Source organism: Cynocephalus volans, chromosome 11, assembly GCF_027409185.1.
Source record: "Cynocephalus volans isolate mCynVol1 chromosome 11, mCynVol1.pri, whole genome shotgun sequence".
Lineage (NCBI taxonomy): Eukaryota > Metazoa > Chordata > Mammalia > Dermoptera > Cynocephalidae > Cynocephalus > Cynocephalus volans.
The window spans coordinates 122,099,789-122,127,317 of record NC_084470.1 but is presented as its reverse complement, the minus strand read 5'-3'; the positions used below and the strand labels follow the sequence as shown (position 1 = coordinate 122,127,317).

The 27,529-nt window shown below is 42.4% G+C and overlaps 1 protein-coding gene across 2 annotated transcripts; it reads left to right on the top strand.

The window, feature by feature from the left end:
* Positions 1-11,071: 11,071 nt before the first annotated feature.
* Positions 11,072-27,018, top strand: TMEM183A (transmembrane protein 183A). 2 transcript variants are annotated; one of them, XM_063114683.1, is made up of 8 exons: positions 11,072-11,250; positions 11,423-11,512; positions 12,679-12,846; positions 16,854-17,010; positions 17,898-18,078; positions 20,506-20,586; positions 25,037-25,192; positions 26,483-27,018. In XM_063114683.1, exons 1-8 carry the CDS (start codon positions 11,142-11,144, stop codon positions 26,666-26,668), a joined length of 1,128 nt encoding a protein of 375 aa, XP_062970753.1. In that variant the 5' UTR covers positions 11,072-11,141; the 3' UTR covers positions 26,669-27,018. The 2 variants fall into 2 exon arrangements, with proteins under 2 accessions (XP_062970753.1, XP_062970752.1); XM_063114682.1 differs by having other exon boundaries at positions 16,851-17,010.
* The last annotated feature ends 511 nt before the right edge of the window (positions 27,019-27,529 follow it).

Sequence of the window (27,529 nt, the reverse complement as noted above, 5' to 3'; positions counted from 1 at the left end):
TAGGGGTTTTATAGTTTCAGGATGTATATTTTATTCTTTAATCCATTTTGAGTTGATTTTGGTATATGGTGTAAGGGGGGTTTAGTTTCATTCTTTTACATATGGATGTCCAATTTTCCCAGCACCATTTATTGAAGAGGCAGTTTCTTCCTCAGCGTGTATTCTTGGTACCTTTGTCAAAGATCAGATGGCTGTAGGTATATGGGCTGATTTCTGGGTTCTCTATTCTGTTCCATTGGTCCATGTGTCTGTTTTTATGCCAGTACCATGCTGTCTTGGTTACTATAGCTTTGTAGCATAGTTTAAAGTCAGGTAGTGTTATGTCTCTGGCTTTTTTTTTTTTTGCTCAGGATTGCTTTGACTATTCGGTGTCTTTTGTTGTTCCATATGAATGTTAGGATTGTTTTTTCCATTTTTGCGAAGAGTGTCATTGGTATTTTGATGGAAATTGTGTTGAATCCATAGATCACTTTGGGTAGTATGGACATTTTCACAATGTTAATGCTTCCAGTCCAAGAGTATGGGATATCTTTCCATCTTCTTGTGTCCACTTTAATTTATCTCAATAGTGATTTGTAGTTCTTGTCACAGAGATTTTTCACATCCTTGGTTAAGTTTATTCCTAGATATTTTACTTTTTTGGTGACTATTATAAATGGGCTAGCTTTCTTGATTTCTTTTTCTGCTAACTCATTATTGAAGTATAAAAATGCTACTGATCTTGCATGTTGATTTTTTATCTGCAACTTTGCTGATATCATTTATCAACTCTAAGAGTTTTTCTTGTAGAGTTTTTAGGCTGTTCTATATATAGGAATATGTCATCTGCAAACAGGGACAGTTTGACTTCATTTTTTCCAATCTGGATGCCCTTTATTTCTTTCTCTTCCCTGAATGCTCTGGCTAGTACTTCCTATACTATGTTGAATAAGAATGGTGAGAGTGGGCATCCTTGTCTTGTTCCTGTTCTTAAGGGAAAAACTTTCAAATTTCCCCATACAGGATGACATTGGCAGTGGGTTTGTCATATATAGCTTAATTGTGTTGAGATACTTTCCTTCTATACCTAATTTGTTGAGAGTCTTCATCATGAAGGGATATTGAATTTTTTCAAATGCTTTTTCAGTGTCTATTGAGATAACCACATGGTTTTTGTCTTTGATTTTGTTGATGTGGTTTATCACATTTATTGACTTGCACATGTTGAACCATCCTTGCATCCCTTAAAAATCCTATGTGGTTACAGTGTATAATTTTATGCATGTGTTGCTGTATTCTATTAGCTAATATTTTATTGAGGATTTTTGCATCTATATTCATCAAAGATTTTGGCCTGTAGTTTTCTTTTTTTGTTGTATCTTTGTCTGGTTTTGGTATCAGGATGATGTTTGCCTCATAGAATGAGTTTAGGAGAATGGCCTCTGTTTTAATTTTTTGGAATAGTTTGTAGAGAACTGGTATTAATTCTTCTTTAAAGGTTTGGTAGAATTCTGCAGTGAAGCCATCTGGTCCTGGGCTTTTCTTTGTTGGGAGACTGCTGATTACAGCTTCAATCTCTTTGATTGTTATCTGTTCAGGTTTTCTATGTCTTCTTGGTTCAGTATTGGTAGTTTGTATGTATCCAGAAATTTATCCATTTCCTCCAGGTTTTCAAATTTGTTGGCATATAGTTGTTTATAATAGTCTCTAATGATTCTTTGTCTTTCCAAGGTATTGGTTGTAATATCTCCTTTTTCATTTCTAATTTTTGTTATTTTGTCCTCTCTTTTTTTTTTGTTAGTCTAGCTAATGGCTTGTCAATTTTATTAATCTTCTTGAAAAACCAACTTTTTGTTTCATTGATCTTTTGTATAGTTTTTTTTGTGTTTCTATTTCATTTAGTTCTGCTCTGATCTTAATTATTTCTTTCCATCTACTCACTTTGGGGTTGGATTGTTCTTGTTTTTCTAGTGCTTTGAGGTGAAGTGTTAGGTTGTTTACTTGCCATCTTTCCATTCTTCTAAGCATTTATTGAGATCCAATCAAGATGGTGGAATAGACAGTCTGCAGCACCTCTCTCTCCCACAAATCAACCAGATTTACAACTATAAAAATGTAGCATCAGCCAAGCCGGGGCTGTTGGAGCTCAGGGGAAGAGGAGGAGAGACCTACGGAGTTCATGAAGGTGGGAAAAACTATGACGAGAGAAAAAAAAAGCTGCTCTGAGCATTTCGGGCCACGGCTGCTTTAAGGCTCGAGCACATAAGTGCATGGACCAGGAGCTGGCAGAAGCCACAGCTGTGCCCTTCAGATGGAGTTGCTTGGAGGCAGCAGGAGAGAAGAGGGCCTTGGCAGCCCCCAGGACAGCAAGACCACTAATAGGGTTCCCACAGACCCACGTAGGAGCGAGGAGCCAGAACAACTGAAAAAAGGGAGCCATTCAGACGCCGGTGAGTCATCACAAGGGACTGGCGCAGGGCCCATCCCATGGGAAGTATATGCAGCACAGGTGGTGGGGGAGACGTGCCCACCAGGGGAACACTGGGGCACAGCAAGGACAGCCGACCTGCCCTGCAATCAGCATAGGACCACTCAGAGGAGACTGGTCAGGAATGCAGAATTGCATGGCGTGCAGTTTGATGAAAAAACTCAGACCCAGATCAGATGTTCTACAGAACACAGATCCACTGGGTCACTGGAGAGCCAGAAGTACCTATAAGGTCAACCCTTAAACCCTGAGCTGCTCAAAAAGCTTTTCCTAGGGAAACAGCAGCAAAGTAGCAATTTAAACAACTACACAGCTCAAGTACTGGTTCCCACAGGAAGTTCCCCTGTGGTAGAAGCAAAGGACAAAAAATTAGTTCCAGCCCAGGCACACCACCAGCACCTTGGGGCCTGCCTGGGAACTGGAGGCTTGGATCTGGGGACCGGACCCCACTCCCACTTCCAGGCAAACTGCACCAGTGCCTTGGGGCCAGCTGGGGGACCTGAAGCATGGAGAAGGGAACTGGAGCCCCCTCCCACAATGAGGCACACCATGCCAGCACCTTGGGGCCTGCTCAGGGGCCCGAGACAAGGAGAGGGGACCAGACCTCTCTCCCACAACCACACACACTGAGCTGGTGCCTTGGGGCCCACCCAGGGACCTGAGGTATGGAGTCGGGGACCGGACCACCCTCCCACAACCAGGCACAACATGCCAGCACCTCAGAGCCCACCCAGGGATCTGGGGTATGGAGAAGGGGACCGGACCTCTTTCCCACAACCAAGCACAACATGCCAGCACCTCGGAGCCCACCCAGGGGCCTGGGGCAAGGAGAAGGGGAATGGCCCTCTTTCCCACAACCAGGCACACTGAGCCAGTGCTTCAGGGCCCGCATGGGGAACCAAGGAGTGGAGAAGGATACTGGACCCCCCTCCCACAACCAGGCATGGCACGCCAGCACCTTGGGGCCTGCCCAGGGACTCAAGGCAAGGAGAAGGGGATAGGACCTCTCTCCCACAACCAGGCATACTGAGCCAGTGCCTTGGGGCCCACCCAGGGACCTGGGGTATGGAGTTGGAGACCAGACCACCCTCCCACAACCAGGCACAACATGCCAGCATCTCAGAGCCCACCCAGGGACCCGGGGCATGGAGAAGGGGACTGGACCTCTCTCCCCCAACCAGGCACACCACGCCAGCACCTTGGACCCTGCCCAGGGACCCAGGGCATGGAGAAAGGGACCGGACCACTCTCCCACAACCAGGCACACCAAGCCAGTACCTTGAGGCCCACCCAGGGACCCGGGGTATGGAGTCAGGGACCAGACCAACTTCCCACAACCAAGCACAACATGCCAGTACCTCAGAGCCCACCCAGGGACCTGGGGTATGGAGAAGGGGACCGGACCTCTCTCCCACAACTAGGCACACCAAGCCAGCGCCTTGGGTCCCACCCAGTGACGTGAGGCATGGAGACAGGAATCAGACCCTCCTCCCACAACAAGGCACACCATGCCAGTACCTTGGGGCCCACCTGGGGACCCGAGGCATGCAGAAGGGGACTGGACCCTCCTCCTACACCAGGCACAAAACACCAGCACCTTGGGGCCCACCTGGGTACCTGAGGCATGGAGAAGGGGACCAGACACTCCTCCCACAACCAGGCACACTGCGCCAGTACCTTGGGGCCCACCCAGGGACCCAGGACATGGAGAAGGGAACTGGACCCCTCTCCCACAACCAGGCACAAGGTGCCAGTGCCTTCGGGCCTTCCCAGGGACCAGAGGCATGGAGAAGGGGACCAAACACACCCCACAACCAGGCATATCACCAGTACAAGGAGCATGCCAAAAACAGCACCTCCACATGGGTGGCCCACCACAGCCACCACAATAACCATGGCTGCTGCAAAAGTGGCTAGACGCCACAGCCACCACACAGATGGCCTGCCAACCACTGGAGTGCATTCACACAAGAAGAGTCACCAGCAGAGAAAAAGAAAAGAAGAGGATGTCTCTTTCCACAAAACCCATTTCAGAGTGACAGAAGCAGCATCTGCTCTATGATAATATTGGGGGAACTGATCACACCTCTCAGCATTGGACAGATCGTCTAGGCAACAAGTTAACAGAGTAACCATTACTCTTTCAGAAGGAGAGAAGAAATCTAGGGTTATCAGTGGTTGGAGGGGGGAGGGAGAGGGGGATGGGGAGAGGTTGGACAAGGGGCATAAAGAATAATTACGATTTGTAACAATATATATGCTAGTAATATTGATTTAATCAACATAGCTCAATGTTCAAACCCCAAAATATGTATAATTGATTTTGATTCAATAAATAAAATAAATTTTTAAAAAATGAAGTAATCATTTATTGCTGTAAACTTCCTTCTTAGTGCTGCAAGTATTAACCTACAAGTAGAGTATTTACAACTAGCAATGTAGCTCCATCCTTTTTTTTTTTGTATCCCACAGAACTCTGGTGTGACCCCAGGAGAAAGGGATGGAGCAGGTATTCCCTGATGGAGGAGACAGTATAAAGATCCTAAGGTCAGACTTTAGTCTGGTCCCCAAAGCTGACTGAGTCACAAAGTGTGGAATTATGAGGCTGAAGAAGATTGTGTCTACCCCCCCAACTGGTCGGCCCTTGAGACATGATGCTTGGTCCTTCTCACCTGGCCCTATTTCATACTTGTAAATTAGCAATCCAATTCCCCAACTTTGCAGGCCTAGTGACAATTTACAAAAGCAAAGAACTGCACCTACTTGGACTGATGCCCATCCTAAACAGAGCCGACTAATAGCACACAGGTGATAGAAAAACAAAGAGCTTTTTCACTGTGAGAGGGCCAGAGCCATAGGAAGAGTACTAAGAAAGTGGAGGGTCACCGTGAATATAGTTTCAAGAAGGATGGGATCTCACAAAAATATAAGAAGAAAGAACACTGAGAAAATGCAATTAGGAGGTCACTGGCTATCTTGGAGAGCAAAGTTGCAATGGGCAGGTGAGTTCTGAAGTCAGAGTTTGGAGACAAAAAATGACGAGGTGATGAAGAATCAAAGATCATGGGCCTGTTAGTACACTGGGTGGAGCCTGGTGCTGATAACACCAAGTTTAAAGGTTCGCATCCTCTTACTGGCCAGCTGACCCTCTCTCCCAAATCTGTTCTTACTAGTCATGAATGGGAGACAGAGGAAGGAGCAGTGTTTACCACAGATCTGTTCAAGACAGAATAGACGTGTGCAGGTTTGTAAATCAGAGAAAGGAGCCTGTAGGTAGGAAAAATCACTTCTGTAAGTCCTGATTTGTTTAGTTTTTGCAGAGTCAGTTTTCAAGTTTTATTAGTCCCCCAAATCTTGATCCTGTAATGAGGCTGTACTGCCCCCATGAGGTGTAAACTGACTGGGAACTTCATTCTAAATTAGGAGTCTGCAAACTTGCTGTTGAGGGCCAGATGTAAGTACTTTAGGCTTTGAGGTTCATGTTGTCCTCTCACTACTCCGCTGCCCTGCTAGAACGAAAGGAGCCACAGATGGTTCTTTGAGGAAGACGTGGTCGCAGCTGTTGCGGACTCTGGTCCGCCCACTCCAGCTCCTGACTCGGGGCCGTTCTCTGTCCCCGAGGAAGCAGCGCCACAGACTCGGCTTTTACAAACACAGGAAAGACACCCGTGGGACCAGAGGTGGCGATTCACCAAAGCAGAATTATCCCAACCAGCCGCCACCCTAGGCGAAGATGTGTGCTGCCGACTGGATCAGAGACGCAAAGGAAAAGAATCCCACAGTGAAAGAACCCGTTCAGACCCCTATCAACATTCTGAGAATCACTGCGAGAACAACTTTGGGCTGAAGGTTCTAAGACTTGGGAGAATCCAGGATGAATCCATAAGAGAATCCACGAGCGACTCACCGATCTTGCACAGTTCTTCCGAGATTGTTAAGAGCAGATTACTCCCTTCAGTATTGAGCCAGGCAGGTGTCAAGGTTGAAGACACCACTGCAAATTCACCAATTTTAATAAATTAATTACCAGGTATTTAAAAAAGAAAGTACAGATAATACATAAGCAAATTGGCGCGTCTGTGTTCCAGTAAAACTTCATTTACAAAAAATAGGTAAGGGTCAGATTTGGCTTGCACCCCTGGTTCGCTGACCCTTGATCTAAACCTGTGGTTCTCAATATTTGGGCTTGTTGGGAAAATATAGGAAAAAATGGTCAGGGCCCCTCAGGTGTTCAGAATCTTGCCAAGCATTTGATGTAAACAGGCATATGCACTCAGGTGTTCCCTGGTTATACTCTAGTGTGATTGCGCATGTGCACCCAGGCGTCCTGGGTTATGGACTAAAGTATAAGGATGAGTGGCTCTGACCCACGGCGCCTCCCATCCCTGGGATGCCCCCCTGGGGGGTGGGGAGGGGGAGGCCACTAGTGCTGCTGGAGGCTGCTGCTGCTAGTGCCCCCGGGACCCTCTGCAAGGCCACTGCCACTGCCACTGCTGGACCTGTAAGCTACCGAACGTGTAAGCTGCTGCTGCTGAGGAAGCTGAGGACGGAGCTCATGTCATCTGCCAACAGCTCCTGGAATCTTTCCCAATTAACTAGCATGAACCTGCTGTGTGAGGGGTCTGGTGACCCAGTCAGTAGTATGGGTTTGGAGGGTCTGAGCCCTAGCTCTGACAATATAAATGGAAACAGTATAACTAAAATGATGAAACATTTTGGCTTTAGTTATGATTTGTCTTGCTTTATAGGGCTGAACATTAAAGTTATCGGTTTGTTTGTTTTTTAAATGTGGATGCCCAGGCCCCACCTCCAACTGGTTGAATAAAAAACTTTGAGTGTGGAGCCAGGTCACTGGTACTTCATAAAATTCCCTCAGGGAGTCTTTTGTCCAGTCAAGGTTGAGAAATACTGATTCAATTGAATATGCTTCTAGTTGTAAGAGTGGCTAATGTTTGAATGCTTACTCTGTAACAGGTGCTGAGTTTTCTATATATCATCTGTTAATCCTCACAAGTCTACAAATTAGGTAACATGTCCATTTTATGGAAACGGAAACTGAATTTTGGTGAGATTAATTTGCTCAAGGTCATGTAACTGTTAAGAGGAAGAACCATCTGCCTCTAGAGCCTGAGCTTCTCATCACTAGGCTACTCTTATTTTTAACTAAAAAAAGTCTCAGCCTCTATCTGAACTTAACTAGATAAACTATTTTTGCCTATACTATATTTTAAACGAGGCATATAGTTAGTTACAAGCAGTTTCCCCCATATTTAATTAATGTACTTTTTCTAGTGCCACTGAATTCTTAAATTGTTTCTCAGACCTTGACCACCCATTTGGCACAAAGAAATTCATTAAGTACCCTTTCAGTTTGTCGTCTTACAGATTTTCTCCATTTAGCCACTGTTTAACGACACATCTGCTTAGACTATTTTAATCAAAAGCAAAGGTTTAGTATGATTGTTCTCCATTTTAGAGGCTGTATGTATAGTGTTTTCATATGTGGTCTTTGAAGACAGTCTTCAGCTTGAATTCTGGTTCAGCCACTTGCAATGCTAAGTACTTAGTAGATATTAGCTAGGCTTCTAGCATTTTAATCAATGGGAATGGGCTCTTTTGCTTCTGACTTATGTATTCTCTCTTCATGCAATAGAAGCAAAAGGAATTAGTCACCTAAGTTATCTTTAAACAATCAACTTTATACCACCATAATAGCTTACATTTGAGTGCTTTACTATTGCTACTTTAGATGTCTTTTATGTTAATGAATTTAATTATTTCAATAACTCTGAAGCAGATGTTATCTGTAATTTACAGGCAAGGAAACAGGCCCAGAGACATTAAGTAATTTTTCAAAGGTCACATAAATAAGTGGAAGAGACAGGTTTTGAAACCAGGCATGTGACTATTGCAGAGCTGAACTCTGGGTCCTCTCAGTCTCACAGCCAAACCTCAAAATAAATAAATAAACACACCGACACAGGGTTGCAGTGGAGGAAATAAGACATTCAATTCCAAGGCCAAGAAATTAGAGACCAGGCAGCTAAGGCTGAAAAATAAGACTGGAGCTTTCCCCCTCTTACAAGCCAAGAGATTTTCAAAGGGAGCCTTAGTGGGTGGGGTTTGAAACAGTGAGCAGCCAAATGGATGCTCCTGGTTGGTTGCTCCAGGTGAAACAAACAGCTCTGGAACTCTGCTTATCAATCTTCTGACATCAATCAGTCTGGGATCTTTGGTTACTTACATAAGACAGATCCAGGTGAAACAAAGACAACCCACGTTTGATCATCACATTCCAAGAGCTAGGAAAGTTAGGTTCTGGATTATGAATCCCAGCTGCCCATTCTGTTCTATGCAGCTGCCTCCTCTATACTCTCTATTTGAATTTTTCAATTGTAAATCCCGACTTCCCAATTAGCCTAATTCCTAGACTCCAGATCACCCCACCTTTTAGGGGAGAGGCCCAGCTGAAGCTCTGTACTTTTAAAAAAATGAATAGAGGAAGGAAACCTGCTCAGTATCATGACTTCACAATCTGTGCTCTTTACTACTTTTAAAATATTGCTTTATTATACTACACTATCTACAATAGAAAATTCCACTGTCATGTATTTCTTTAAATCAAAAGGAATAATTTTCCAATGCCTCCAAGCAATGGTACCAAGGCTTTAGAATTTCACAGGCTATTAAGATTTAAAAGAAGACTCTGGCAACCAACATAGACTTGCCACCTTTATATTTTGATAAGAAAGAACCTTAAAAAGCAACTCCTCCACCATCAATTACTATTAGCACAAAATAAATGAAAATTTAATACCAAAAAAGTAGGGTGGACAGAATCTAGAAAGATAGCATCCTAATAGTACATGTTTTCATACATTGTCCTTAAATTTCCCACTTTGCTGAGGTTAAAGATTTTAGAATAACATTTTCCTTCCACTTTCTTCCTAATAGTTACATTAAACCACTGCATTTAAATATAATGGCAATTTTAGTAACTTTTACAACTTGTCTTTCTAGAAAGAACCTGTGTCTTTGGGTCTGGAAATTAAGGGTCATTGATTAAAAGTTGTTGCTTTTGAATAAAAGTGGCCAAAGGACTTAAGAGTCAGAGAAGCCTTGCTTAAGATCTTCTCAGTTTTGAAAATTTGAAAGATAAATTAACAGTTGTGGGAACTAGCATTTCTTCCATCCCAATGGGTTAAAATAGTAATTATACTATTTAAGTTTTTGATAGTGACAATGTAATTGATAGGGTTTATGTCTCTTGCATCTTTGCTTTCCTCCAGAGTCCAAATTGCCTGAGTGTTTTCAACAGGGTGCCACATGAGCAGAAATCTACATGCATTCAGGCCTCATGAATTTTTTATTGATAACATTGTGAAGTGAGAAGGCGTAGTGCTTACCATCTGCATTTTGAACTTGACTACAAACATAAATTATGTATACATGGAAAAATTATTTGAAATAATTTTCTTTCAGTTAACAGTCTATTGGATGCTTGTTTCGTGTTTTAACTTTAGATAAGCTTCAATTATAATTCCTGACTCAAGCCTACTAGCACGACCCCTGGTGGTAGCCTGTTACATAACGTTAGTAAAAGACCAGTGGTTTGCTCCTAATGAACTTATAGGTAGTAACTAATTAGATTAAAAAATAGGAGTCCCCTTCTCAATATTTTAGGATGACACTCTTTGGTGGACCCAGCAGATTAGATGCCTGAGCCCTATGTACTGTTTCTCAAGCCAGGGATTATCACACAGTAGAAGCTGAAAGGAATTTAGAAGGATAAATGAGAACATAATTCAGGACACCAAATAACTTTCTTTCTTCCTGCGTTTTGTGTGTGTGTGTGTGTGTGTGTGTGTGTGCGCGCGCGCGCGCGTGTGTGTGTGTGTGTGGCTGGCCGGTACAGAGATCGAACCCTAAACCTTGGTGTTATCAGCGCCACGCTCTTATCAACTGTCAAATAACTTCCTACTCGCACTGGTGGTACTAACCCAGTGTCTGCTCCCCCACAGTTCTGTAGCCTTCACTCAGTGACTCTCTTCTCTCTCAATACAAAGGAAAGATCACGTCGATCCTTCTAGTATTTTGTTTGGGGGATGGCGATAGAATGAAAATCTTTTAGGAACCCCTTCTCCTATTTTGGGAATTCAGAAGTTTATAGCTTTCGTAAAAGAAATTATAGTGAAGACTCTTATAGACCCATGTTGGAATAGCAGGTGCTCAGTATTATATGGCCTGAAAGAGATGGAGCACCAAGATGACAATGTATGTGCATGTAGGTGCTGAAGTGGGCCTGGGGGGTAACGAGGCGTTAGCAAGAAGAATCCGGAAGACCAAGATGTAGGCTCTGAGGTCTAATAAAAGCGGGAATGGATTGCTTGTCTGAGACACTAATTATCTCACAAGAGGTACTGCGAAAATCGACACCACAAAGCAGAACAGCCCCTCTACCCTTGCGGAACTCACACCCAGCTTGACCCGCGGGCGCCGGATGATGACGTATCGCTGGACCTGGCGGTGGTTGGTTCCCGAAGGGCGTCGCCGCCAACGCGACTCAGAGCCCTGGCTTAAGTCCTCGCGAGAGCCGCGGTCTCGGCTGAGGGATGGCCGCCGAGCCGGGCGGGGCTGTTCTGCGGCTCCCGGGTCCCGCTCTTCGACCCGAGACATGGCTCGGGGCCCCGGCCCGCTAGGCCGGCCTCGCCCCAACACAGTCGCCATGCCCAAGAGAGGGAAGCGACTCAAATTCCGGGCCCACGACGCCTGCTCCGGTCGAGGTGAGCGAGGGGGCGGGGGCGCTGACAGACTTGGGGCTGGCGGCACGAACGGGCTGGACCGTGCGGGTGGGAGGGCGGCCCGGGCTGGGGGCCTGCAGTGAGGAGGAGGTCTTGGTGGGGAGGACGCGGAAGAGAGAGGGCCTCTTCCATGAGGGCTGGTGCTGTGTTTCAGTGACTGTTGCGGATTATGCCAACTCGGATCCGGCAGTCGTGAGGTCTGGACGGGTCAAGAAAGCAGTCGCCAACGCCGTTCAGCAGGAAGGTAGGCATTGGAGGGTCCTTTCAGAGTCAGGCCGTTAAGACAAAACTAAGTGTTTTATTTTTGGGGGGATTCTGTCTCACTGTTTTTCTTGCATTTCTTTGGGCATCTTCCCGTAAACGTGTTTGCTTTTCTCAATGTTTATTTAGTCTTTTATTCAGGGAAAGGAGGATTCGCCAAGAATAGCAGTTTCTGTGGCAGAAATACTTTATTTCTGTCTTTACATTAAAAAGAAAAAAAAATCTGCGTACTCTTTAGTTTCCTCTGCTTTCTTCTTGGTTATGAATCTCTTTCCTGTAGTTCACGTATATTTTATTGTGCCGTTTGCTTCCTTGTGTAATAACCTTGGAGTGTTCTTTTCCTTTTCTGGTGTTTCTTTTGCTTTCAAGCTTTTTACTCACGGGTCCCTGAGACTTTTATGACACCTACTGTCTCCAGACCAGGAGTAGGGTTAAATTGGATTCGGTTTTCTCTCAAACATTGCTCCTCAGAATTTATGTAAATGAGAATTACTTTTTTTTTTTTTCAAAGATGACCGGTAAGGGGATCTTAACCCTTGACTTGGCGTTGTCAGCACCACGTTTTCCGAAGTGAGCTAAGCGGCCATCCCTATATAGGATCCGAACCCGTGGCCTTGGTGTTATCAGCACCGCACTCTCCCGAGTGAGCCACGGGCCCGCCCTCACCTTTTGTTTTTATCCTGCATGGTTTATAGTGGGAGAATTGTGCACTTCCTTTTTCTTAAGGGCTGAAGTTGGCACTTAAAAACATTTTTTTTTGAATTTATATTTATTTTTGTGGAGTACAGTGTGTTGTTTCAATACGTGCATATACTGCACAATGATTCACTTAGGGTAAATAGCATAGTTTTGTATCCGTTAGTCCACTGCTTCTCCTTCTCCTACCCCCCAACACTTGAAGTTGGCACTTCTATGAAGTCAGTTTCTGCAACTTTGGAGTCAGTTTGCCCATTGCTTTCCAATTTTTTGTATTTAAAATACTAAAATTTCTTTAAAAAAAAAGTTGGTGACAGATTTTCAGCTTTCTCTAGAAGACTCACCTTGCTTCCACCCCACCCCTTCCCTGGTAGATACTGCTATCTTGGCTAAGTTGTTTGTGTTTCTGGGTGGAACTGTGTGCCATCTCATTCTCCTCTTATTTTCTTCTAGTAAAATCTCTTTGTGGCTTGGAAGCCTCCCAGGTTCCTGCGGAGGAAGCCCTTTCTGTGTCTGGTGAGCCCTGTGACATCATAGACAGCAGTGATGAGATGGATGCCCAGGAGGAAAGCATTCATGAGAGACCTATCTCCAGAAAAAAAAAAAGCAAGAGGCCCAGAGGTACAGGGCTTGCTTTCTTTTAGCTTGTTAGTCTTGTCTCTGGTGATAAATTGAAGCTATCACTTTCTCAGTAACCCAAGGGTAGATTCAACGTGTGATACTTAGGGGAGTTTGGAGGCAACCTGGCTTTCAGCAAAGATCTTGGTAGTGGGGATTGGGTTTAACACTTGGCCTTTTCACTTTGGTCTAAATTTGAGATGGGAGGAGATTGGTAAGAGCCAGTAGGAACTGTGAATTGGACTTCAGAAGCCATTCGTTGAGAATATATTATTATTAGGTAAAAACTTGAAAACAAAAAGCCTTTGCATTTCTGGATTTCTGAATGTGTAAGAAAGCAGAGATGTGACAAAAAATGTTTTCCCAAGTATGTGGACTTTATGTAACCAGTTTTATTTCAGATGAACTTAGGTATTATTATGGGCTTGTAAGTGTTCTGCAATTATTAATGTCTGCTTTATGTTTATAGGAACCATGGGAAAAAGAAAAGTATGTGATGTTTACATCTTAAAGGTGATAAAACTTACACACAAACAAAAGAAAATAAACTAATTGTATATAATGTGTTAGATCATCATTTTGATTCCACATTGTGCTCCAGACTTAATGAATCAGAATCCCTTGTGGTGGAGCCCAGAATTCTTAACGCTAACGTGGTTCAGAAGATCAGCTAGGTTTAGTGTAAGCTGAAATAAGTGATAGGGGTAAGGGGTATTTTTGGTCTTAGATCTATCAGAACTGTCATCTCTACTTGAGAATCAGATAGTAGATATTTGTATTTGTTAAAATATATTGAAATAATCAATAAATTAATGAACTGACATTGCTTTGCAATTGTAGCAATTATTGTCAGTGATGTCCTCTTTCTAGCATCCAAAAACTAATACTGAGATTCTTCACACTTCTTTGTTCCTTAATTTCTTGCTTAAAATTCCTACTTACCACCACTGTTCTATTACAGATTTATCTTATTTTTGTTTTTTGTCTTTGACACATTCCATAGAAGAGGTTAGACTTTTTAAAAAAATCTTTATTGAGATAAAATTCGTTCCTTTAAAATGTACAGTTCAATGGTTTTATATGTTCAGAGTTGACCAGCTGTCAACATGATCTAAGTTTAGAACATTTCCATTAGCAAGAAAAGGAACCCCATACCTATTAGCATCACTCCTCATTCCCTCCCAACCTCCCACCCCTTCACCCCTCCCCGCCAGCCCTGACAACCACTAATTTACTTTCTGTCTCTATAGATTTATCTATTCTGGGCATTTCATATAAATATATTGTCTTTTGTGTCTGGCTTCTTTCATTTAGTGTAATGTTTTCAAGGTTCATCCATATTGTAGAATGTATCAGATAATGTTGCTATGAACGTTCATGGACAAGTTTTTGTGTGGACATATGTTTTCATTTCTGTTAGGTAGGAATGAAATTGCTGGATCACATAGTAACTGTATGTTTTACTTTTTGAAGAATCACTGAACTGTTTGGTAAAATGGCTGCACCATTTCATATTTTCACCAGCAAGGTGCAAGGGTTCCAATTTCTCTTCATCCTCCTCAACACTTGATATTATCTGACTTTTTAAATTATAGTGGATATGAATTGGTATCTTATTGTGGTTTTGGTTTGTATTTCCCTGTGCGCTAACGATGTTGAGCATCTATACATGTGCTTATTGGCCATTCGTGTATCTTCTTTGGAGAAAAATCTATTTGAATCCTTTGCCCATTTTTAATTGGTTATTTATCTTTTTATTATTGTTTTTTTTTTTTTTTTTTTTTTGTCCCTTTTTTTTTTTTTTTTTTTTGTGACCGCGCTCAGCCAGTGAGCCAACCGGCCATCCCTATATAGGATCCGAACCCGCGGCAGGAGCGCTGCTGTGCTCCCAGCGCCGCACTCTCCCAAGTGAGCCACGGGTTCGGCCCTTATTATTGGGTTTTAAGAGCTCTTTATATATTCAGGATACCAGTCACTATCAGATATGTGATTTGTGGCTTATAGACTCTTAAGCATAATTCATCTTTTAGTTCTTTGCTCCACTTTACCGCATTAGGTTCCTCCATTCTGGACATACTGGATTTTTGTTGTTGTTATTTTGTTTTTTTCTTTCTTTTAGCTTCTTTTTAATGAAACATATACAAAAGAAGACAGAATAGTATAACGGATTCCATGTAGCATTACCTAGCTTCAACAATTTACCCAGCTTTCAACATTACCCAGCTACAACTCACGGCCATTTTTGCCTCAACCATTATTCCTCCACCTCATCACATACAGAGTGGATTATTTTGGAACGTATTTTAGTATTTCTCTCCAGAAGGGAAATACTGTTAAAAAACACCATTGTCATATTTAATAGACTTAACAGTAATTTCTTAATATGATCAAAATCTTGTTAGACTTACTGTTTTATTGCCCTCACATATTTGTTGTTTTTATGAGAAACTTGGTTTCATGCTAGCTCTTTATTTCACTTGGCATGCTTTTCCTCTTAACTTGTGTCTATCAAAACTTTTTATGTCCTTCATGGCTTATCTCCACGAAGCCTTACTGATTCTGTTTTCTTCATTTTGAAATTTCTTAATAATTATGTATAAAACACTGACAGTTCTTTGGTATTTACTGAATTTTGTCCCTAAACACAGAAAATGTTTAATAGCACTCTGCTTTGTAAAAGTCCTTATGGATCTCAGTAGAGGAAATTCTGATAGTTATTTCCCTTCTTTTTTCAGAGGGAGAAGATGTAATGTGGGAGAAGTGGGGACCTAGACATGGTAGACTGAGCCCTGAATGGTTACTGGAGATTACAAGAAGGGATAGGAACCAGAAAAGAGGAATTTTTTTAAATTTTTTTTATTAATATAAAGATGACCGGTAAGGGGATCTTAACCCTTGACTTGGTGTTGTCAGCACCACGCTCAGCCAGTGAGCGAACTGGGATGGCCATCCCTATACAGGATCCGAACCCGTGGCCTTGGTGTTATCAGCACCGCACTCTCCCGAGTGAGCCATGGGCCGGCCCCGAGGATGTTGTTTTTGACATATTGTTGTCTGTTGTAAAGAACTTAACACAAGATCGTGATTGAGTCATAGAGCTGCCGGAAGCAGTTAGCTAGAAAAGAAGGGGCAACTTTCGGGAGGTGGTAGCTTCTTTTTGCTTAGAAAAGAAGAAAGCTGGTTTTAGGATAGTTCTATGACTGAGTCTGAATTAAGGATTAGTACAAATTCAGGTATCTTTATGGAGTTGTTACCTGAACCTGAGATGTACAGTAGACCTCATAGTCAAGAGAATTAATAATACCGAGGTCTGACGGAGGAGGAGGTGGGGATACATTGTCCAGGAGTGACTGAATGCTTCTAGCCAGGATCACAAGTCAAACTGCCAATGACAAAGGTGAAGCTGGAAGAAAGGAAGCATGTTTACAGGAAGTTATTGAGTAATGAGAGTACGCAATAACTTAACTGGTTTTTCATTTAGTTTGCACTTTGAAGTTTCCTCATATCTTTTAAAATCAATTTTGTTTTTCACATGACTGAGCTGAAGAAAATGTTTTGTGGATGGGGACTGTGAGGGAAATCAAGGGCAGGGTTTATAGTACAAAGCTGGAATTTGGAGTCAGAAAACCTGGGTTCTATTTACCTTGACTAGGTGGCAAAGTTCTGTTCTCTTATTAGTAAAATGTACACAGTAATATTTTTATTTGGATTGAAAAATTATTTGAGTTGAATGATATAATGTATACAAAGGCACTTTGAGAACTTCAAAATAGTATGTAAATAGTTGTTAAATAAAGTTTTTAAGAATGAGACCTATTCACTTAGACAACAGCAGGTAAAAGTTTCTAGCAGCTATAATAAGTAAGAAATGATAAGTTGAAGGGGCTTCCTTGGACCTATTTAAAACCTTTTTCTTTGCAAGCCTTGAGAGAATTGAAATGATTGAGTATCTTTAGATATGTGTGTAGTAGAAGATCAAAGATGATTGTTCTTTTTTTCTGTTTCAGAAGACCTGGATGGGTCTGGAGGAGAAGAGTATCCCATGGATATTTGGCTATTGCTGGCCTCCTACATCCGTCCTGAGGACATAGTGAACTTTTCCCTGATTTGTAAGAATGCCTGGACTGTCACTTGCACTGCTGCCTTTTGGACCAGGTTGTACCGAAGGTGCGACCACAGAGAGCTCACTCTGTTTTCTGTGTAGCTGATTTCATTGCTGTTTATAATTTGGAACTACTCTTTGGATGGTGACCTCTTTTCACTTTCTCTACTCCATGCCTGGGCATGACCCTAGCTTTGGGCTCCTTGAGCCCCTCTCTAATTTAAACTTGATATTATTAATTCATCCAGGTAATTGTCTTCCCTGAGGTTGCCTCCTCCTCCCCTCAAGTATCCACTTTCAGCAAAAAATCTTGCTTCAGGTCCCAGAAAGAACTGTCCTTGACTTTTCGTCAGAGGTTTATCTTAGCTAGAATGTTCAAAAGCTGCAGATACATATCTGCTTATCTTTCCAACTGGATTAGTTTCTTAGATTGCTCGTTATCTTGAGGTATCTGTCATACAGTTTTTGTATTTATGCTGCCCTGTGTAATATAGTTGTAGTGGTTAGGAGCAAGTGAATTATTATTAATAAAAAGTCGAGCTTTTGATGCTGGGTATGGAAGTGTGATGGAGGTTATAAACTGTTAGTACGGTGTAAGAGGGATGGGTGTTGAAGTAGCAGGGAGTAGAGAACTTGCTGAGATATCCAACAGGAGAACCTGGTGGCTCCTTCCCAGTACAGGTTCTTTTTGAGCAACTGAAGTATATCATATCAGTTTAGAGTCTTGCTCTTTTACAGAGTGAAAGAGTTAGAATTTAAACTTTTAAAATGAATGAAGAAGTGAAGAATTACAAGGTACAGAAGCAAAAGTTACTGAGAAGTTAAGCATTGGGGATAAGCTAACTGTTGGCCAGTACAGTAAAGTTTGTACAGAGACCAGGAGTCTTAGGAGACTGACCTAGAGCAGGAGAGACAGGTCACAAATTGGTAGGAGTAATGTGTCATGTTTCAGGCACTACACGCTGGATGCTTCTCTGCCTTTGCGCCTGCGACCAGAGTCAATGGAGAAGTTGCGTTGTCTCCGGGCGTGTGTGATCCGCTCTCTGTACCATATGTATGAGCCATTTGCTGCTCGAATCTCCAAGAATCCAGCCATTCCAGAAAGTACTCCCAGCACATTAAGAAATTCCAAAGTAAGTGAGAATTAGTGTTGGGGTTTGACTAATGGACTCCTACATGGTGAGCCTGTTATGGCTTGTCTCCAGCTTCTTTGATGGGGAAGGCTGTAGGTCCCTGGCTGCTGGGAGACTAATGTAAACTTTCAGGGCTCAGAGGTTTCACTTCTCCAAGATATTCCTGCTCTCCTGGGCTGGCTTATGTTACCTTTACCTTAAAGCTTTCTTGTGCTTTTAGTGTATTCCTTATTCTCTTTATTTTAATTTATTTTCATGCATTGTACGTTGGACCCCTTTAGATTTTAGATTTTGATGGTTTGGGCTAGGAAGAGCACAACTCAAATGGTAGATGCATGCTAACCATGCTACAAAGATAAAACACGACGGAAACAGCTCACTAATTTTCTCTTTCTAATGTGACCTTGACATGTTATTCCCCGTTATTGTTGACTTCCTTAAAGAATTCTGATGTAGGCTTTACTTCTTTAGCATTTGCTAAATGCCCTGTGCCTGGCTATTGTCAGGCTCTCTGGTAGGTAATCTGAGACTATAAGGTACACCAATTCATAGACCTGAGCTATCTAAAATTCTTCCTGAGTTATAGGCTATTTTTATCTCTGGATTTATCCAGTATTTTATATTCATACATTACATTCAAGTTTTTGGCATTCTTCTGGTTTGTAAATAGGTCTACTACCTTTGATCCGTTCTCTCCTTTTTTTCTTCCCTGATGAAATCTCTAGTGAAATCACCTTTGCCAAGCTAGACTGGTATAGCAGATATGATTATTTAGGCAAGTTGATATCTCAGCCCCTTATTCAACTAATAATGTCTAAATTTCATATCTTTTGAGTTTGTAGGTAATTTTTATTACTCTATTCCTACCCCAAATCTGATGTTCTACAGCACATCCCATTCTCTTGTACTTTGTTTTTATGGTAATGGACATTATATAATCATTCTTCTCCCCTAGTTTAGCTCTAGGGTGATAACATTCTACCTGATACATATTAATTAAAAGGGTACTATTGATTTCAGGATTATCAAGATTGCCCCCTAGGCTTGCAAACTGATATAGTCAGGACCATTGGCTGAGCTCAATTTAATATCATGCTAGCTGATGGATTAAGGGCGGGAGTAGAATGCTGGGTGAGTAGAATTTCACCTAGCAGCTGCTTCTGCTTGTAATACGAGTAGACAGACAGTGTATCATCTCACATTTACAGTGTCTCTCCCTCCAGAAACATTTGATGGTATCAGACTATGGTGAGTGTGGGAATCATCCCAAAGTTAACCGTGCCAGGTGTGAATCAATAGCTGGGAGCAGAGCAGCATTGGGCAAACTCCTCATGCTTGACACATCTTAGCGGCTCCAGTGCACAATGCAAGTACTACTGCCTAAATTCTAAAATACCCATATCTTCATATACTTATCACTGTATATTAATTTTTAAAAGTGGACTATAAAAAGCAAAAGCAGAATGAAAACTAAGGTCTTAATCCAGATAGTAAGCCCAGGCTATCTGGCTGCTTCTTTTGTGCCTTGTTGTAAGAGATCTTCTGAAGAGGGTGTGGGACCTGCGGTGGCAGGTATCCCATGCATGGCCTTGCCACTTGTATATCCACAATCGCATGGCATTCAGGGAGTTGCCAGCATGCCTTAAGGAAATTGTCCCATGTTCCTGGACTCCAGCTTTTTGCATTTGATTCCCCCTCTCTCTCTTTTCAGTAGCATAGCTTGTGTGGGACACTGGAGCTGTTGTGATGGCAGCAGATGTGTTTTCCCCTTAGAGCCAAGCCCATTATTTTTGATGGAACAGCAGGACGTACAGGGCATGTCTGAAGGGCAGGACAGCTGGCACGGCGGACGACCCACCCCTTTTCCCCTGGGAGGTACTTCACTTCTTGTGCTTAACCCTAGCTGTAGCCTGACTTTGATTGAGGGGCTTACTCTAGACTGAATTTAGCCCAGCTCTGTAGTTTCTATACTGGCTGTCTGCTCCCAGAAGGTCCTGAGTGGCTTGCTCCCATTACAGGGTCAGCCCTCCCTGCCTGCCTCATGGCCTTGTTATAGTGGCTACTGGCTGCCCGTATATTTTAATATAGAGGAGTGGCCCGTTGAATCAGAGAGAATGCCCCAGTCTCTAGATACCATGTTTCTGTCTTTAAAGATGAGAAGAATAGGGGTTGACCTCAGTAGCCTCTGAGGTTGACTTATATTGGTCCCTCTTCTTACAGAATAGCCCTGGGATTGTCTATTTTCATGTTGCACGAGTGTCAAGTTGGGGGCCTTTCTGTGCCAAAGTAAATGTCTCAGCATTGGGACTTGGCTGGCTTTAGAGCTGTCAAACAGAGAGGTTTTTGCTGATTATTTTTTTGTTACCTTATAGTGTATTTTGATTTTTTTTTTCCCTTTTTTCTCGGTTTATTTTTACTTTCTTATAGTGCTTACTTTTCTGGTGCAGAAAGGTTGTTGGGAACAGACAGGAACCAATGTGGGAATTCAACTTCAAGTTCAAAAAACAGGTATGTGGTCTTGTTTAAAGAATAGAAATTTATTTCCAGTTCTGGAGGCTGGGAATTCTGAGATCAAGGTGTGAACCGATTCTATGTCTGGTGAGGGCCTGGTCTCTCTGCTTCCAACATGGTGTCTTGGTTGCATCCTCTAGAGGGGAGGGACACTGTGTCCTTACATGGTAGAAAACGGAATGCCAAAAGGGGCCAAACCCAGTATGAAACTCTTTTATAAGGTCCTTAATCCCATTAATGAGGAGGAGACCCCATGACCTCATCACCCCCTAAAGGCCCTACCTCTTAATATTATTGCATTGGAGATTAAGTTTCAACTTAAATTTTGGAGGGGATACAAACATTCAAACTATTACACTAGGCATGAAATTGCCTTAATAAAGTCAAATAATATAAAAACTTCTAATAATGTCATAAAAAGAAAAGCAAGGAGGAACTATTCTGTATTGAAAGACAAAAAGATAACCTAATGCAAGGAGTAAATCTTGAGTGGATCATGGATTAGGGATCAAAGAGCTATATATAAAAGACATTTTGGGGGCAATTAAGGAAATTTGAATATGCTATGGATATGAGGTGATAGGAAATTATTAATTTCCTTATGTGTGATAATGATATTGTGGTTATGTGTTATTATCTTCTTTCATACTGAATTAAGAGTGAAGTGTCAATGTTACTTTAAAATAGCTTTGTGCCCCTTCCCTGCCAAAGAATGTGATTTTTATGTATATATGTTTGTGTGTACACACACACACACACACACACACACACACACACACACACACACACACACACACACACAGAATGCGGAGGGAGGGAGAAAACAAATATGGCAAAATGTCCAATGGTAGAGTATATATGGTTTATTGCACTGTTTTAACATTTCTGTATACTTGAAGACTTTTAAAAAGTGGGACAAGGAAAAAACCTGTTGTAATGATGTTCTGAAGTTATTTGCTTAAAATGTTTTTTGTTGGTCAAAGCAAATGTGTTTGTAAACAACAATCATTTACATTGCTTTACGTCCGAGGCAATTTGGGGAAGCCATGAGGAGAGGGATTGCCTAAAGTCTTTGAGAAGAAGACTAGATACTAGTCTTCTGTTTCTCTGCCATTTGTCAGACTGTACCTGAGATCTTGGCCACAGTGAAGAGCTGTTTTGCCTCCTTAGTAGCTGTTTTAGTCCGTTTTGTGTTGCTATAACAGAAATACCTGAGACTGGGTAATTTATAAGGAAAAGAGGTTTATTTGGCTTAATGATTCTGGGACAGCAGCATCTGGCACGGGCCTCAGGCTGCTTCTACTCATGTCGGAAAGTGGCAGGCAGCTGGCGAGTACAAGCAGATCACATGGCGAGCAGAAGCAAGAGAGAGAGAGAGGAGGTGCCAGGGTCCTATAAACAACAAGCTCTCTCAGGAACTAATAGAGCGAGAACTCACTCGTTACTCCCCCCTCCCCCAGGGAGAACATTAATCCATTCATGAGGGATCCGCCCCCATAACTCAGTTTCCAACACTGCCACATTGGAGATCAAATTTCCACATGAGTTTTGGAGGAGACAACACATCCAAACTCCATCATTCCACCCCTGGCCCCCCAAAACTCATGTCACTATCACATACAAAATACAATCATTCTATCCCAACAGTCCCAGAAGTCTTAGATTGCTCCAGCACCAACTTAAAAGTCCAAAGTCTCATCTGAGACCAAAAGCAAAAGTCCTTCCAGCTGTGAACCTGAAAAACAAAACCAAATTTATCTACTGCCAAGATATAATGGTGTAACAGTCATTGGGTATACATTTCCATTCCAAAAGGGAGGAATAGGCCAGAAGAAAGGAGAAACAGGCCCCAAACAAGTCCAAAACCCAGTAGGGCAGACATTATGTCTTAAAGCTCCAAAATAATGTTCTTTGACTCCAAGTCCTGCATCCTGGGCACAATGGGACATCCAGGCCCCCAAAGCCTCGGGCACCTTTGCTCCTACAGCTCTGCCAGGTTTAGCCTTGTCTGCAGCTTTTCCAGGCCTGCGTTGCACATTGCCAGTGGCCCTGCAGTTCTGGGGTCCTGGCGGCAGCCCTGCTGCCTTGGCTCTACTAGATGTTTCCCTGGTGGTGGCTTTCTGTGGGTGCTCTGACCCCGCTTTCCTGCTCAGCATTGCTCTAGTAGATGGCCTCTGCAGTGGCGCCACCCCTGCGACAGATCTCTTCCTGGGCCCCCAGCCTTTTCCATAAATACTTTGAAATCTGGGTGGAGGCTCCCAAGCCTTCCCAGCTCTGGCATTCTGTGAGCCTGCAGACCTAACACCACGTGGATGCCGCCAAGAGTCCTGGCTTGTATTTTCCAAAGCTGCAGGTTCAGCCACACCTGGGGCCAATTTAGCCACAGCCGGAGCAGCTAAAGCAGCTGGGGTGCTGGTGCTGGAAGCAGCTTCTTGAGGTGGCCCTGGGCAGCAAGCCCATGGAGGGTGCCTTGGGCCTGTTCCCCAAGACTATTCTGTCTCCTTAGGCCTTTGGGCCTAAAATGGAAGGGTTGGCCCCAGAGGCTTCTGCAATGCTTTCAGGGCCTTTTTTCCTTTGCATGATAATCCCTTTCCTTTGTACTAATCTTCTTAGCTAATGGTCACTGGGCTGCACCATTGCATGTTATCTGCTTTTCTAACACGTGACTGTGCTGCAAATTTTCCAAATCTTTATGCTCTGCTCCCATTTTAAATTCTGTCTTTACATCATGCCTTTTCTGCCATAACTTAGCATAGGCTGTTAGAAATAGCCATGCAGCATCCTTAATGCTTTGCTGCTCGGAAATTTCTTCCGCCAGATACTCTGGTTCACAGCTCCTAAGTTCCAACTTCCACAAAGTCCAAGGGCATGGACACAGTGCAGCCAGGTTCCTTGCTATGGTGTAGCAAGGGTTATCTTTTGTCCAATTCCCAATAAGTTCCTCATTTCTATCTGAGACCTCCTCATCCGCATGGCCTTTACTGTCCACATTTCTATCAGCATTCTGCTCGCCATCACATAAGACTCTAAGACATTCCACACTTTCCCTCGTCTTTCTGTCTTCTTCTAAGTCCTCCAAACTCCTCCAACCTTTGCCCATTACCCAGCTCCAAAGATGCATCCACATTTTCAGGTATCTGTGTAGCAACACCCCACTCCTCAGTACCAATTTTCTGTTTTAGTCTGTTTCGTGTTGCTATAACAGAAATACCTGAGACTGGGTAATTTATAAGTAAAAGAGGTTTATTTGGCTTAGGATTCTGGGACAGCTGCATCTGGCACGGGCCTCAGGCTGCTTCTACTCATGGCGGAAAGTGGCAGGGAGCCGGCAGGTACAAGCAGATCACATGGCGAGCAGAAGCAAGAGAGAGGAAGCGAGAGAGAGAGAGAGAGAGAGAGAGAGAGAGAGCGCGCGCGCGCGCCAGGGTCCTATGAACAACAAGCTCTCGCAGGAACTAATAGAACGAGAACTCACTCAGTAGCCTTATTTTTTCCCATCTGTCTCCTCTGCTTAGTATCTCACTGATGGGATACATTGCAAATACAGTTAGTTATCCCTCACTTGATGGCAGGTGGATCACAGATAAAGTTTGTAATTAAAGTCAATCATATTTTCCTATTGACTTATTTCAAAAACACAGTTCTGGGGAAGAAGTTTGGCTCTGATATTTTACATTTAATAAGATGCCCACTATCTGTGATAACCATTAGACATTGGTAGGAAGTCCACCAGAGGACCTTTCTGGGGAGGGATTGAGGGACAGTCTTAGCAGTGGTGAAATATGACTAGAAGCAGAGATCAGAATTACTGCAAGAAAGTAAATGCTGAGATTTCCATTAGTTCAGAGACTTATGTCTCCTTTGTTTTATGGTGCCCGGAATTAGGTGGCCACTTCTGCCTCCCTTTTGTGCAGCAGATGTTCCTTGGAATCTGACAAGTTACAAGGAATTTGCAATCTTTCAAACATTGGAATAGTTTTCCATTTCTTGTCAGACGGCAGGGAATACCATCTACGTGAAGCGTAAATGCACTGCCACATTTATCCATTCAAATGTGTTTCCCCTTCTTTCAATGGGCAGGTTTTCTTTGATCTCTGTATAGAAACTGATATGTATATAAAGAAAGAGGAGGTAACAGAAAAGTGTATCTCATTAGCTTTAGTTGAGCCATAGAATTTTCATTAGTGTAGACTTGGAGCCACGTGAATTTCTTTTTCTTTTTCTTTTTTTTTTTTTGTCTTTTTGTGACCGGTAAGGGGATCGCAACCCTTGGCTTGGTGTCGCCCGCACCACGCGCAGCCAGTGAGCGCTCCGGCCATTCCTATATAGGATCCAAACCCGCGGAGGGAACGCCGCTGCGCTCCCAAGCGCTGCACTCTCCCGAGTGCGCCACGGGGCCGGCCCCACATGAATTTCTTCTAAACCATTAATTTTCAGTCCTCTTCAGTCCCCTAGGTTCAAGAGCAAGTGTATGGGAGGATTGCAGCCTCCCATTCAGTATGAAGAAGTTCTTACCAACCCAGACCAGGACTGCTGCCTCCTGCAGGTCACTACCTGCAATTTCATCTTTATTCCAATTGTCATGGGAATGATATTTACCCTGGTAAGTGGGGATGCAGGATGTCATTCTCAGCTGTTTTATAGACTTTCAACATGTCTAAGGTTTGAAGGAGATTTGTAAATTTAACTGCTGAGGAAGAAATCTTTGAAGAATAATGAAAAGACAGATTTGTGGGGAAGGTAATTATATCAGAATATTTTACCTTTGTTTCCTTCTCTGTAGGGAAGGGAATGTTTTTGCATATTCATGTGTAGTGGTCATTAATGACTGAGAAACAACTTGTTAGGAGTAATGAGGAGGCATATATGTGAACACTGTATATGAGGACCTTGAGGCACGCAAGTGGTGTCATAAATAGAATATTAAAATATAGGGTGATAAATGGAATATTAAAATATAGGGTGACCAGCTCAGCTCTGTCCTTTGTGTGACGTTCTGACTCTTAAGAGATTAGCTAAGAATTAGATTAGTAAATAACACATGTGCCCCTGGCATACATTTTCCAGGTTCTAAAACATTTTAATTGAATTGGCAACTGGAGAGCTCATATGATTTGTCTTCTCTGTATTTTAGGCTTGTGTTCAGAGGTACATGGAGTTTTCCATCCACAATGAAAAGACTTTTATTTTTTTATGGTAAAATAAATCATGCTTCATGTAAAGAATTTAAATAATATTTATATTGAGAAAGTAAAGGTGACTTAGACTTCTGGTGTCCTTTAACTGCAGTTAACCTTTTGGGAACTGTTCTTTTAATGTTTCTGATAATATGTATATATCTACTCTTTTAAATAATTTTGTATAATTGTGATTATGTCATACATGCTGTTTTTATTGCAGGCACCTTTCCCCACCCTCCAGGTTAATCCATATTAATGACCTAGTTATTTACTCATACTCCATGTATTCCATACTCACAGTTCTACAAACACACATGCACACATTTAGAGGTTTTGTGGCTTATTTTACAAAAAAATGGGATCAGATTTATGTTTCATGCATCTTGCTTAACTTACCTTCGAACCATCTCTTGCAGCTCCAACCCAGTTTATTAAAAATTGGCTTTGGTGGTAGTCTTTGTGCATGTATCCCAATTTATTCATCTATTTGTGAGGCTTTTTTTTTTAGCATAGATTTAAATACTTAAAGCTGAGAAGACCTTATAAAATCGCCCTTAATGCTTATATCTTTACAAAAGGTGCTGGTGTTTTAACTTAGAGTCTGATCTTGTGGCCTAGCCAGTGTAAGTTAAATCTAGACTGTTTCGTTTCATAGTGAACCATTGGAAACTAAGTTGTGTAGGTTGGATATTGAATTCTCTTTTCCCTTCCAGTTTACTATCAACGTGAGCACAGACATGCGGCATCATCGAGTAAGACTGGTGTTCCAAGATTCTCCTGTCCATAGTCGTCGGAAACTGCGCAGTGAACAGGGTGTGCAAATCATCCTGGACCCAGTGCACAGCGTTCGACTCTTTGACTGGTGGCATCCTCAGTATCCATTCTCCCTGAGAGCATAGTTACTGCTTCCAATCCCTTGGGGCAGCCCTGAGTCTAGTCCATTAGTAATCAGATTCCAGTTCGGAGGGGGCGGCTGGATTGTATATCTGGTTAGTAATGCACGTGCTCTTCAGTTTCCTGGGGCTCCTGTTACAGGAGGGAGAATGGATGAATCAAAAGGAAAATCAACTATGATTTATAAACATATTTTAATGTAAAAATTTGCATTTGAAAGGAGAAACATGGCCCTGTTTTCTGTGTTAAAACCCCATTTGGTGCTATTGAGTTTGTTGTTCTTTATTCTTTTATCCCAGCAAAAATGGATGATTTTGCTCTAGGAAAAAAATTAAACTCTTAAATCTCCAAACAAGGAAGTTTCAGCATTCGCTTAATGGATCAGAGGAACCTTAGAGCCTAAAATTGTTGCTACTGTTGCTTTCAGTTTATTTGCCCCTCAAATTCAAGTGAATATTTTCCCTTCTCCATTTATCCTTCTCCAGAAATAAAGCAGGTGACAGGGTTTTCATAATCTTATAGGATTGACTTGTGTATCTTTTTAAAAAATAATTTTTGGATATTTATTGCATAAATATTCTTTGGCTAGTTTTGGATTTTAGCTATTTTTTGCAGGAGGCTGTTAGTGGTGATGATAATGACTTTGTGCCCTTGGTACTGTACTAGGAATTTTACATAGTATCTCTCATTCTTACAATCTTGTAAGATAGGTGATACTATTTCTATTTTATGGTTGAGAAAATTGATTCAGTGACTTACCCATAACAGCTAGTAAATAGTAAATGCAGAGCCAGGATTCCAACCCAGGTCTTTTTGCTAAACCACAATTAAAAAGGACAATCTCATTTTTCTTGTGATAGATGGTG